The following is a 14999-nucleotide window of genomic DNA, read 5'->3' on the forward strand; positions in this document are numbered from 1 at the left end:
TGAGTCACGCATCCAACAACAAACTTTGGCCGAATGCGCGCGTGCTGTAGTAACAAACCTGAAATCGCGATCAATGCTATATTCTGTAGGCCCGGATTGTAGGCATATCCTTAATTTTTGCCAGGCCACAGCCTTGATCCTGGGATAAGTCCGACGCATTTTATTAATAAGGACATGTTTGAAATGGATGTTCTATGCCCCTGAATGCGCCAAAAATATACACAAGCCATAGCAAACGCAACTGATATTCAGACGGCCGTTCAAATTACCAAAACAGCGTACAAGGAGGAAGTCCTTAACCTTTGACCGTCGTTTCACCCTTTGTAACATTACACTTTAAAATAGTTCAATTTTACACAATGATTCATCAAGCCAATGTTTAAACTTCGTTATAGATATTATATCTCCGTGACATATGTAAGAATTATAGTACTTGTTGGTTAATCGTAATCTTAAAGGGACCACTTGGTAGTGGAATCCCCATCCCTTCACTTTAGGCAGTTGCGCATTAATACTGCTGTGCTGGGCGCGAAAATTCTGAATTCCACTGGCCTTCGCACCGTAGCCGAGCATGCCGAGGCGTTATTGACGATCGTATCAGCGCTTACGATTCAGTACTCCGGCACAAGTCGACAGTAATGGCTTCCGTCAGCGATGAAGAATTACTTCGCAAGCAAGAACTGGTTATGTACCTCAACGATAGCTATTCGCCACCACATATACACGGGTCATGATGCAAATTGCAACCGACGTCTTGGAATGCACAGCAGCCACAAATCAACGTAAGCTGTTTTTGCATATTCCGTGGACGATTTGCAAAGTCATTGATTTAAACCGGGCTTGTTTTTTCCTCAAAGCATATCGGTTAGCTTGAACCATTTTTAAGTAACATACATGCGTTTGAGTATTGTTGGAAAAACTGAAAATTTCTTTGACATACCGCTACACCATCATGACCATGGACGGGTGCACCAGCGAAAATTGATAGCACTGCTCATTAATGATCATTGCCAAGGATGTAACAAATTAGCCTTCAATTTCATTTCATCAGGCTGAACTGATGTGTGTTTGTCCATTTTGTATGTTATCGTGTTTGTATGGCTTTTCACCACCGCGAATGAATGTGTTTCCCCGAAATCGTCCGTGCATGGTGAATATAATCAAATGCGTTTCCACTGTGTCAGCTGGTCAGCGACGAGGAGCTTTTCTAAGAGTAGCCCTGAGTACAGGTCTGTGTGTTCCCGGCGTTATACGGCCTCCACCACTAGCTTATAGCCCTGCAACGGTCTATGGAGATAACTGGGGTTGTTGCAGCGAGATTCAAAATGGCGATCCCCGTGGGTAAACAACTTGTCGAGTACGTTATGTTTCAGAAAACGAGCGGTTTTGGATGTTAGAAGTTAATCGCGTCTTTCCTTGGGTCGGTAAGGAGGTAAAGGTTGGCTGGGAAAGGATTTTGCCCCGATAGAGCTGAATTTTGGCCAAACAGACCACGTTTTCGTTGCGGTCCTCATCCGGACCGCAGAGACCCCAGTTATCTATATAGACCTTTGCAGGGCTGTGGCGGAGGCCGTGTAACTATAACTGTACGCAGGGTTATTCTGAGAGGTGGATCATGGTGTACGTCGTCCGTAGTCCGCTGTACATTTAATAACCTCTTGCCATTGTCCATCCTGAACGGAAAGATGGCAATCATTTAAATTTGTCATCCATCAGTTCACAGGAAAATTGCATTTAATAACCCTTTGTCATTATTGTGTATAGGACGGAGACACCAACAAATAGCTGCAACAAGAGCTATTGCCACAGTAAAGAGATGCCCATTTTACCAGAAAATGTGAGTAAAACTGCACATTTGTTTCACGCTACCTTTCTGTGTGATTTTCAGGCAAACTGACTTGCCACAGCTTATTTGCAGATATCCTCATGCCATTCTTTCAATAACAAACATAGACTGTTTCATGGACGATATTTCTTGTTTATGTTGATAATAACCTCAAACTGGCAACTTAGATGATTTAATACAGACACATACCTCACAAATCCTTTGGCCAAAATGATGTAATGGTTGATTCTGTTATTCAAGGCAAATTTATGTTTCCACAGCATGATTTGAACTTGGGTCCTTCAACATTGCTTACACAAATTTTGTGAGCCATCTTGTCACTCACGACAAGTAAATATTAAAGTGATTCATTTTCAGCAAATAACTTCCTGTACAAATGTGACTGTTGACTTCCACTTACTGGTAATAGATAATTATTTGTTTCTTTTTCAACAGATTGTCCAGGACATAATATACTTGATACAGAAAATGCCTTCAGCTCCACAAATTAACAATGGATTCTCTGAGTACAATGTGTAAGCAGAATGAAGACTGCCCTCAGATATGGAATTCAAAGAACGGGTATAAAAGGTGATCAAGTATCGTTATGTGAATGTGATAATAATTAAATCAGGCATGCATGTTCCTCATATTTCCACATATTACACTAACACTTTGGGTTTTTTTTAAATTTCAGCTGTTATTACAATGTACATATCTGTGACATATTATCTTTGTCGTGGTCACACAACAGACAGACATGTTTAAACTTTTTATTGTTATAATCAATCATAAGAGGGGAGCCACTTGCTGCACCTAGTTTATGATATTGAATCTTAGTCTGTTGTATCAAAACATAATTTGCCATTTCCCTTATTTTTAAACAGGCATCAAACATTTTTGGTTCTCAAGAGTGTCTTTGGTGGAAAAACTGCAGTTGGAAAAATGGTAACAATTGTGACGTAAGTATTGCTTGTTGAAAAAATTTGTTACTGTGATTCAGTACAAACTAGTCAAGGCACATAATGTGCCTTGACTAGTTTGCTCTGACATTAGCTGTAAGTTTTAGCAATTTTCAATCTCCATTGTTGTGTGTACAAACTGCACAGTTTTGACAGCTATATAACAGTCTCTTGAATACCAGTGTTCTACTTGACAATGTACTGTGTACATGCTTAACAACCATTGTTATTGTTGACAAATGAATTCTATTCCAGACTGATATTAGATTTTTAACAATAACCATGCTATACACATATGAACTGGATTGATAATGTATGTTAGACATTGATCATGCCTTAAGAAGTAGAACAAGAAACTGCGTATGGATTGATAATGTATGTTAGACATTCATCATGCCTTAAGAAGTAGAACAAGAAACTGCAGTATATACACACAACAAAACTACTTGGAAATTGCCAATGGCTACAGCTGATGGAGTTTTCATCATGCTGGATTTATAATTTCTGTCTGATTCAGTACAACGAAGTCCGTGTAACCCTACACTGGAAATCTCTCACAGCCCTGTTACATTCTGAGGGCTGGTTCAGGGATGTGCACATACCTGTACCAGCTCTGAGAAGCTACAGAGACTACCAGCTATTAAAATAATATCCTCAGTATAGTATAGTCAGAAAAATAAGTAGCACAGCTGTATTTCACATCCATGTACCTAGTGTGTCAACAGTCCTGTACAATAGTTTTGCAAATAGTACATGTAACATGGGTTTGAAAAAATGAGCTTGAAAATTTGCTTCGAAATCATCCTTGTAGAAGCAATGTGTACAGTTCTGTAATAGGGAAATTCCAACATAACTGGTACATGAATGTCTGCATAGGCAGAATTGCACTGTGTGTTTACAATAAGGCTGGTACAGGGAGGTAAGCTTTTATATGACCAGGGTAAAAAGGGGCTGAAAATTTCAACAGGGCTAGCTGGTATGTGGATGTGTTCATTACTGTGCCTCAAATGCTGAACACAGGTCCTGGTACAGGGGGTGAACAGCTCTTCTGGTACATGCATATAGTGCTAGGCACGTCACATACCTACAGCACACATTCCTATTATATCAGGGATGTGTATAAAATTATCCCTGCTAGTGTTGTCAGGTACATGGGTGGTACACAGAGTGCTCGTCAAAGCTGTGCTAGGATGTTCTACAAGGACATGGCCATGTCAAATCTGCATTTGTCAATTTGTTTCAAGATAATTAGATATTATTCCCTAATATTTTTCTTCGTTCAGCGAAGGAAAATACGAGTGACGTAATGACCGTGTCACCACGAGTCGAAGACAAGTGGTGACACGGTCATTACGTCACGAGTATTTTCACTATGATGGCTGTTGCATAGCCAGAGTGATAAAATGCTTTCTCAAAGACTTTCCAACTTCTGTGTAAGACTCAAAAGCACATTGCACAGTGACTCTAATATATCTTGCCTTGTAATATATTCATTTTGATATTCTGGATTTGAAATTCATTATCATGACAGTCAAACCATAGTTTTACACATTTTTTGCCAGTGCAGTGATGCAGCAAGGCCTATGACATTGACAATAACTTGTAAGAGCTATCTTTTTCATGCTAAGAGACTTTACCCTGAGTAGTCATGTCAGATTATTGGTGCAACAAGAAAGACTTGATAATAGTGTACCTGCAGTCAAATATGTGTTTAAGAACATGACTGTAATTTAGAATGCTACCAATGAACATTCCAATATTGTACAAATTCCCTAAATATACCAGTAGATAGGCCTTGCCCTCATTGTACTAGTAGCTTGGCACTGAGTGTTTTACCATGATCTAATCTTGTGCCTCAAATTTTAAATGTTTACATCTTTTATATTCCAGGATACTGGAAAACTCTGAGGAAGAGATGCAAAGCAGCAGCCCTTTCTACGTATGCTCGTCTATGAAGGAGAAAGCAGTCTGTGTTGTTTCTTGAAGGTGTAATATTCTGCAGCATGGAAAGAGACAATGTTATGCTGGGTTTGCTTAGTTATCTAGGGTTTCAAAGTTTTAATTACATCAGATGTCTGAAAGGAACTTGTCAATTTGTAGAGTACTTCTGGCTGACAAAGCTGGGATGTGAACTAAATATGCTGACAATTATGAGTGGTCTGTAATGCACAGGGAGTTTCCGGTGAAACAGCTAGTAATTTTGCATCATGATCGCAGTGTTCTCCCCAGGATCAAGCAAAAGCGTAGCGGCTAATTTGCATAATCATTTGCATATCATTAATTTATATTTGCATATGGATGTAAGCTTGCACATGCACCCACGCATTCATGTCCCGGGATTCATGTACACTCACAACAAAATGCAATGGTAACATACAAGTATGCAATTTGAACATCATGGAAACTCTTTATTACACTTAAATAAATCATCACAGTATAGTACAATTGCAAATAAAATCGAAGATTCAAACAGTAACAGCAAGTTCAGATTGAAAGCAAGAAATGGTTCGTCAGACTCTGATTGGAGTTTCATTAATACATATATTGCTAATAAAATTGTCAAAAATTGCCAACAAAGAGGAAAATTCATAAGTTTAAGCTTTACACAAGAAATGTAATTGAGTTTTATATCATTTTTGAACGACAAACACCGCGAATAATGTTTCATCACGGGGATCAATTTCAACCAGCCCCCCCCCCCCCCCCCCCCCCCCCCCCCCCCCCCCCCCCCCCCCCCCCCCCCCCCCCCCCCCCCGCGTAACTACCAGTGCCACTGAACATCGTCGTTCGATTCTTGATTTTAAAAATACCACCAAGATGATCACAAGACATGAACTAAGTACGACTAGTATCACTCGAAAATCAGGTGTAAAATCTTTCAGAGAACGTGTCGGAGTGGAACCACACGCGACGCCAGGATCAATGTCAACACGTATAATAAACACGTCGGCCAACATGGCCGCCGCCATATTGGAATTTATGCAATGTGAACTCGATCGCGATCGTGATCGTACTCGGACAAAAAAAAAGATTATCGTTGTAAAATCATAATCAACCTCACTAGTCAACTGCTTCTTTGTTTCTTCTGCGGTCCATTTCGTTGATCAAAGCATGGGAATGTGATCACAGGCCCCGCTAGTGCTACACCGCCTACCTCTGTGAACACTTGTCCTCGATGTATATACCGACTAAAGGTCTTTGTTGGTCGTAATAGTCGTTGTAGAATGAAAACTTGTGAACAACCCAGCCGATTCTTCTATTGTTTTAACGTTCCTCTCAACACTTACGGACAAGTTATCGGACGCATACCATACTTCACACCTTCCACTCTTTCACCAAGTTGAAAGTTGCAGTGAGCGCTAATGTGTAGACAATGCATGCAACAGCTGGTAGCTACGCAGAGCGCTAGCGTGTGAACTAAAGGATGGCGGGAATATTTTAAAGCGTAGCGGGGAGAATCAAAGCGTAGCGGGGAGAGGCGAAAGCGTAGCGGGACCGCTACGCTAAAATGGCCTGGGGAGAACACTGAGATGCATGAGGTAAACTTATAACATCAAGGCGTTCATAAGAATATCATTTTCAGTGAGCATACCCTTGTAAGTATTAGATTTAATTATGTTGCAACAATTGCTGTTTCATTTCTTGTAAATTGCAATAAATGTTAATGTGAAATTAATTTTGATGATTGATTGTTGTTTTTTTTAATGTAGCTTGCATGCGGATTTCTGACTATTTCAGCTGTTGTTTGTGTTTCAGATATTTTACAGTCCTGCTTTGTGTAGCTCCACCACATAGAGGATCCAATAGGCCATTGCATGGGATGATAATCCTCCTCTGTGTCTACAAAATTTGAAGACATCCAATTTAAATTTGAAGGATGGTCAGAAATAATTATCCCTCCCCTCCCCCCGGCAATATGGCTAATATTGAACTGGTTTGTCAGCAAGCCATACAAAAGCCCTAGAGTGGCATGTCTGCAAGCCAGCTTGTAATGGCTTGTTGGTAAACCAGAGGAATCCGTATAGTGGCTTGCTTGTAAACCAGAATTAGTCAGAAATTGGTTTGTCGGTAAGCCACATTGCAGTAATATTGGCTTATCTTCAAACCAGATGGAACCAGAATTGGCTTACTGTTGAGCCAGAGATGTGTGGTATTGGTTTACAAATAAGCCGCTGTTCAGCATTATCTGGTATATGGGCAAGCCACAGTATCTTAAACATGGCTTGCTAGCAAGCCTAGTTCATATAAGAGTGGATTGCCTGTAAACCATTGTTCAGTACTAACTGGCTTACTGGCAAGCTGAAGTGATCTTTGCTTGGCGTGTATATATACCGTATCAAAAACAAAACTGGCATGCACAGAAACCAGACTTGGCATGCCAGAAAGCCAAATATAAGCCAAAATTCACAACTCGAAACAATCCGTTTACTGACAAACAAGCCGGTTTATTTTTGGCTTGAATTTAGCTGGCCGGCAAACCAGAAAAATTTGCAGTGTAGTAGTAACGTAAGGTTTCTATGATCTCTGTTGGAGTATTTACTGAGCTGCATGCTTTCAAATTGGTAGCTTAGTCCTAAACAGTGCTTTGTTCTCCGACTCTCTGTACTGCTGCTTAACATGCATTTGTCGTATGATATAAAGGTCAAGAATGAACCCGAAGCGATAACGCAACGCAGAGTGGCGTTCACTTTCCGTACGTGTAACGTTTTGCGCAGATTCTAATTCAAAGTGTGCCGACTCAGACAAAGAACGCAGTGATAAAAACTTGAAATAGAGAAATTTTAAAGCTATTGGCAAAGCATGAAACGAATGGCGATTTCGGCTGACTGAACTTTTTGAGTGCGTGCGTCAAATCGGTCTGGGAAAAGATATCCGTGAAAAGTGGACGACTGTCGAACGACAAGAGAATGCATGACATCATCAGAACATGATAAGAGGGCGGAGAAAGTGATAAGGTATCCGGTTATTTTCCGCTCACGTATGCAATCTTACATACACACAAAATGTTAATAGTTAGTAGCAGTATCTCATTCCTTTAGAAGATGTCTTATATCTTGAAGATGTTTAAAAATGCCGAGATCTGAATGGAGAACCATTTCAGTACAAAAGTAAACCCTGCCCTCAATTCGATAGTGAACATGTGGTTACACAGGATGAATGCGAACTTTTCTTTTAGAATGATGTTCCTATTTTGGTTTGGTGTGCCATGCTGTGATAGCCCTTTGTTTCATGGTTTTTAAGTTATGTGTATTGCTGGCAGTGACGCTGGAATTTTTTCATATATGTTCCATTGCCAGACGCCTAGTAACCGATAAAAAATATTTAAAAGCGGCGGAATAACCCATTGGCTACTGTGAGAATAGACTAAACTCATGCTGACATGAGGTGCGAATGCTGTCCATAATTATTGTAGCTCGCTGTATTCTCTTTCACAAACTGATCCTTGTATTTACGAGCGAATTTCATTATTAATGGAAAAGATCTGAAACGCTTATCCTTCTGTATATGGAAACCAAATTTGAAATTCAAAAAGAATAAATGGTACTAGCGAAAGCATCGCATGTGTGTTTACCCTATATTACACACAATTCTCTAATAGTATGTCAAGTCATGATTCTTTGAAGAAATTTTACTTGAATTGAGTCTTCCCAAAAGAACCTATCACCCAATTGTCACAATTATTTGATCTTTTGTTCAAAAAATTATCCAAACATCTTACAGACTTTAAAGAGTGTGAACCACAGATTCCCGAGGAATGTGCAACAAATTTCAAACTGGATGACGAAATCAATCTCCTTCACATCGAGAACAAAACTGTACTTTATCAGACAATAAATTAATTGACTGTTCCTTATCTTAGAGCTGAATTACAGAACCTGTTTATTGTGTAAAGTACCTCAAATCGTTGTAGAACGTTATGAATTTCTGCATTCATAGTCCACGTAGGTGGAACGATTGAAGTATAATAAACATTCTAAATCAATATGGGGAAGATATAAGTACAGTGAAGTTATAACTGCAAATATTTAAGCACGAACTTCACTCATTAATCTATTTTACTAGCGTCAAGTGGTTCCATAGAAGATTACAGTTTGCCCTGGGCTTCCCATTGTGTTGGAATTTCATCGGTATAAGGCCACACTTCTCCAATGCAATGCACGTATGTCACATCTACATATGAAATTGACAAAAAGGGAGCAAAGAGTCGCTAATGAGGAAGTTTTTTGTTCATGCGAAATAGGGAAATGGATATCGAAGGCACCTATTTACGCAGTGATGTCATAGCATACTAGGCTAAGGATCGTGTGTGCGGTATTTACAAATCTGTTTGCTCAGCAGAAATGCGTGACTGTTGCCTCAAGCTGACCTACCAATATGTCGAGCGTTTCTTCCCTTTGGAAGAATTTGTGGGTGGCTATTTTTCTGCGCATATGTACGCGTTCCCTGGTCAAAGTAATCGGAGGCATGGATCCGTATGTCCTTGTAGTGGATCAATGCATATCATTGTTGCACAAGGTGTGTATTTAGATTTATGATTTAAATTTAAAGTACCAAAATAGATAATAGTTTGTACATGACTTTTAAGACAGACATATTGGTGTAGGTGTTACTATTTTCTAATGAAATCAAGTCCTGATTAAGGGACTTTGTCCTACACGAATGGCATTTTGAAAATGTTACTGTTCGAATTTCGTGACGTGAATTTGACGTAAATAGTACAAACGAAATCGATACATGCAACCCAAAAACATGAGTAATGTAAACAGCAAGTTACTGTATCTCATTCTTACGGTGTGTATAATAATATCAAAATTAAAATTAAATCAATAAATATAGCAAAATATCGATATTGCAACGGTAAACTTATCGGAATGATGACTAATCTTGCCCTTAAAATTGGTAATGACCATGTGAATATACTATTCTAAATGCGAAACTGAGTATTAAATCGCGTAGAACTATTCTATAAAATGTTATGTCCCATATAAGGAGACGGTCTTCTGCTGGAGGGGTCACTTATCACGTGATCAGGAAATGTTACCCTATCACAGTAATGTTCAACTTTTCTTACGGTCTGATGTGCCTAGCAGTGATAGCCCTTTGTTCGCATGTGTTGGAAGTTAACTGTATTACAACGCAGGAATACGTAAATGCATTTTTTCATTGCAACGCTCTGATATACCGTGATAACATTTGCTTCGTAGAAATTTGATTATCATAGAACGTTGTGAGTTCATACCACTTGTAGTTGTATGTGTTTTGAAGTCATCTGTTATCACACACGGTCAAGTTGGAGTTCATGGCTACCAATCAGCTGCGAAACTTATTCTTATCAACGTGTGCAATTTAGCACAGTCACCCAGTGGATGTCGAATTGAATGGTCCACTGAAGCTGTCATCAAGCCCAGCATACCAGAATACTCGAAAGCCCATAAAAAGAAGAGACACTGGTTAGTTTGAGTAGACACAGAGTGCAACGGTATCAGATGCGAATGTTGGCAGTTGCGATTATAAAATAACGGGTAAAATAATTGTATATATGCTTGCTCACATCACTGCAACACTGGTTTTAGGTGTACGCCGAACGGTAAAGGGAACAACCATGGAGGATATATACATTCTAACTAAAGCTATTAACTTTGGTGTCTGCACATTAATAATGGGCTTCATTTGCGCCTCTGCTGCAGCGGAAGCGGAATGTAAAGTCTTCAAGACAACTCATGTCGACTGTGCATACAGAGATTTGACGGCTATACCAAAGAATTTGCCATCATCATCAACACACCTGGATCTCTCTTATAACTCCATCCCAAGTCTTACGCCAGGCTGCTTTGGAAATCTGTACTCACTGGAAGAGTTGACAATGCATTTTTCTGGAGGTCTAATTATTGATGCGGATGCATTCAAAGGACTACACAAGTTGCGGTCGCTGATATTCGACGGCAATGGCTACATAACATTCGTTAACGGAAGGCTTAACGACTTACCCAGTCTGAAAACACTTGAGTTTCCAATCAAGACTTTCTGTAACATGCCAGATGACCTGTTGTCCAATCTCATGAATTTATCGAAGCTTACGATACATTTAAACCCCATAGATGACGAGAACCAGAATTCTATCTATGTACCACCCTCACTCTTTCGAGGCTTGGAACATCTAGAAGAACTCAATATCATTGGCCCGTTGGACTCGTTTTCAGCAAACTTTTCAAGTGTATCATTCAAGGATCTAGGTAGGCTTAAAAGTGTACACTTTGATGTATATCATCTAGGATGTGATGATATAAAAAAACTTTCGAGTTTAAGAGAAATTGAACATATATTTTTCACTCAAATTACGATAGAAGAAGCTTGTAACCTGGATTTCTCACAGTTTCCACGACTAAAAACGGTCGAATTCAGCAAAATGCGCAACTATAATCAATTTTCAATATTTGATCGATCGAAAGGTTGTTTGCAGGATTTAGATATTGCCGTTAAGTGGTACTATAATGAACAGCAATCCAAGACTCTACCTCCTGTGTGGCCAGGTAAGCTTTCAAGTGTAAGCATAACAAGTGAAAAGAGGGATCGCCAATCACTGGAGTGCATTTTAAATGGTCTTCGGAACGTCACTGTCAGATCCCTTTTAATGTTTTACTTACTGGATAGAACGAAACGACACAATCTCACGGAAAAAACTTTTGCAAGTCTTGCTGGAAGTAACATACAAGAGATATATATAAGAATGGAAACTCTCGGTAGAATTGCTCAAAACACTTTCCAGTGGCTTACACAACTCATAGCATTGTATATGAACAATTGTAACCTACACGACGATGCTTTTGTATCATTGAATGGCCCTGTGAATCTGACAAGAATAAGTTTTGCTTCTAACAAATTTCAGAATTTTACGAAGCTAATATCTGCTCTTTCACAACTTAACAATCTGAGGAAAATTAATCTACGCAAAAACAAGTTTACAGGGAAAATTCCTAAATACGCCTTTCGGAAGCACCCGTTGCTAACTGATATCAATCTCAGTGAAAACAAGTTTAGGTTTCTTGACCAAAAGAGTTTTAGTCCCCTTTCAAAATTGAAAGAATTGGACTTATCCTTCAACGACATACAAATGGTGCCCATCGGGGCATTCTATGCTCTAAAAACTTTAAAAACACTCTTTTTTGTAGGTAACAATTTGCTTCATCAACGGGAATTTGAGATGAGCAACTATCCATTACAAAATCTCAGCCGCCTTGCCACACTAACGTTAGACTCTTGGGGTTTCAAAAGTATAGGTTTACCAGATACCCCGAATCTTGAAAGTCTACACATAGCAAACGGTCAACTCCCATGCTGTGTAAAATTATTCCAAGAAAACGTTCGACTTGAGTATTTGACACTTTTAGAAATAAAAAATGTCGATTTCATCAGCCGTAGTGAAATGGGAGCAATAATCAATACTGACGTAATAAATGTTCAACCCCGGCAATGTCTAAAATTTCTTCGACTGCCAAATAACAATTTTAAGTATCTCAACTTCACAAGTTTAAACGAATTTCAAAACCTCGAAGAATTGTTAGTGGCAAATAACCAATTATCTTTTATTTATGGTGTACCTAATAAGTTAAACAAGCTAGCAAGTTTGGATTTGTCAAACAATTTGATCACAGTTTTTTCATCCGAAATTGTTACACTTCTTCCCTCACTGAGAAAGTTCAAAGTCTATGATAATCCTTTCGACTGCTCTTGTAAAATGAAACCGTTTACGGATTGGCTGAGAAAGGATCAAAATGTCAATGTTTATCACGGTGGTACTCGACGCAAGCAAAACACTTGTTTCTCACCTCGAGCACAATATGGTGTATCGATAGATTTAGTTGAACTAGGTTTTGAATGCAATTTAGTATTCATGATTTCATTACCGTTGACATGTTTCATAGTTGTAGTGGTAATTGTTGCGTCATTGGTAAAGCGGTTTCACTGGCACATGCGCTATGCTTACTTCCACATTAAGCTGAGACTGGGTGGATATCAGCTCCAAATCAATGACGAGGAACGCCCAATAAATAAACGATATGACGCATTTGTTGTTTACAACCAAAATGACAGCGATTGGGTCATACATGAATTGAGTCCTCATCTGGAGAACATTGATCCGCCTAATTTCAAACTTTGCATACATGAACGGGATTTCATACCTGGTAACGATATTTTTGAGAATGTTCTTGATAGTATCGAGCAGAGCAAGAAAACCATGCTGATCCTGTCTCCAGATTTTGCTGCGAGTGAATGGTGTTACTTTGAAACGAGAATGGTGCATAGGTGTTTAATCGAAGAGAAACGAGATATCATTATCATGGTATCGCTGAAAAAAATCCCTGATGATGACATGCCTCGTATTTTACGTAACATCCTGCTGAACAAAACATACTTGGAGTGGCCTGAAAATGAAATAGGTCGAAGGTTGTTCTGGGAAAAGTTGAAAGTCGCACTGAGACCAGACTGTAAAGCAAAACGAATGGCCGACCCACATTAGTACATGTAAGCGATTTCAAACTATTATTGTAATAAATGTTTTTTTCCTGCTGTACTGCTCTTGATGTAATGACCTGTTTCAAAATAGGAAGAAATGTAATGTGAAAATTATTGATCACTAGTGTGGCCATAGCACCCCACAATGATGAGGAACAATTCAACTGTTATTATTACAACAACAGTAATAGTTATTATTACCCTAATCTTATTTTCAGCAGTTTAGTGGTCATGATTTCTTCATTGGCAAATTTGTACTACAATGTTGGCAACATTCTATGGAATTTTTTGCAAGGTGAGAGTGGGTATTAGATATCATAAGTATTGTCCTATACTGCCTTTTTGGACGGTTTTCATTTACTGACATTTATAACGATTTTAAGTTAGCAAACAACTTAAGAGGATATGTAATATCCTTTATGATTTAAGATACACAGGATGTTGCAGGAATTGAGTCATTTCGCATTTGGCAGGAAATACTTTGTTTTTCAAAGGTCTGATTTGCATTGTAAATAGGTGGGACGGTTACATGTAATGTCATCTTTGACAGTGTGTAACCAAAATCTTTGCCAAAAGAAAGTCGCAATGTATCATATTGCAGAGTGTTTTGTATACTCTTATGTAATTCGTGAGGCTAGCAGATAATGTTCTTTAAAAGCACAATAGCAGCGAATGTGTAATAAACCAATCTCAAAATATCCTCAGTTTTCCCTAGAGTTGTCTTTGAATAAGACCCATTAAAGGCTGAAAAAGTATACAGTTGTATAACACTGTCATAAGTGTCGGAAGTGGCATGTAAATATACAAGTTCTAACACAATTTGGATTTCCCGCTATTTTCAAAAACTAATCATGTGACAGACAAAATGTCGTTTATCGTGGGTTGTGCATTCAAAATAATGGCATCATACTTGTTTCTCGGATGACCACTATATATGTGCACGATATAATACATTTTTGTACTTTTCCGTGAGGGCGCCATTTTACAAATGCCGCACCGGTTTATTATTTAATCTTTTAAAACATGTAGGGATGGTCCAAAACAGCGAGCAGTGATACTTCTATACACGCCCTTCAGTTAGCACATTTTATACGAAACAACTTTGGTTTGAAAATATAATCATGAAAGTTATGCATAAAATTGGCAGCTATTGTGGCTTTATCGTCGTTGGTTATATTGTAAAGGAATTAGAGCGTGTATGCAATGTTCAAATAAAGCGTGAAAGTGTAGTGTAATATTGTAATTGGCTTACGGCTTTCGATACTCACATTGTAGATATACTTCACCGATGTAAAGGTGCTTACTTAAGTGTGTGTGTGTGTATGTGCTTGACGTTAACTGACGAATACATGTCAATTGAAAAAGATAAATATTGGTAGTATACAAAAGTTGACAATAGCACGGCAATTAGTGGAATCAATACACGTCCGTTTGAAAAGCTACTGATCGATCTCCGAGTATATAAATGGTTGGAATAAATAATTTTGATGTCTTCGTATGAACTACAAAAATCCACCAATGTACATCAACATTTAATGTCTAGATCCTCAAGTGGACACTGTTAATTGTAGCAGTAAGTAAAATTGCGTGACAATACTCAAATTAATTGGGCAAGTGTTGCGTTGCGTTGCGTTGCGTTGCGTTGCCTCGTATTGTATTGTATTGTATTGTATTGTATTGTATTGTATTGTATTGTA

The 14999-nt window shown here is 38.7% G+C and overlaps 1 protein-coding gene across 1 annotated transcript; it reads left to right on the forward strand.

Annotated features, from left to right (window-relative positions):
• The first annotated feature begins 10447 nt into the window (after nucleotides 1–10447).
• Nucleotides 10448–13306, forward strand: LOC139117668 (toll-like receptor 6). The gene is made up of 3 exons (XM_070680909.1): nucleotides 10448–11021; nucleotides 11958–12059; nucleotides 12711–13306. Exons 1-3 carry the CDS (start codon nucleotides 10448–10450, stop codon nucleotides 13304–13306), a joined length of 1272 nt encoding a protein of 423 aa, XP_070537010.1.
• The last annotated feature ends 1693 nt before the right edge of the window (nucleotides 13307–14999 follow it).

This window comes from Ptychodera flava, chromosome 18 (assembly GCF_041260155.1).
Source record: "Ptychodera flava strain L36383 chromosome 18, AS_Pfla_20210202, whole genome shotgun sequence".
Taxonomy (NCBI): domain Eukaryota; kingdom Metazoa; phylum Hemichordata; class Enteropneusta; family Ptychoderidae; genus Ptychodera; species Ptychodera flava.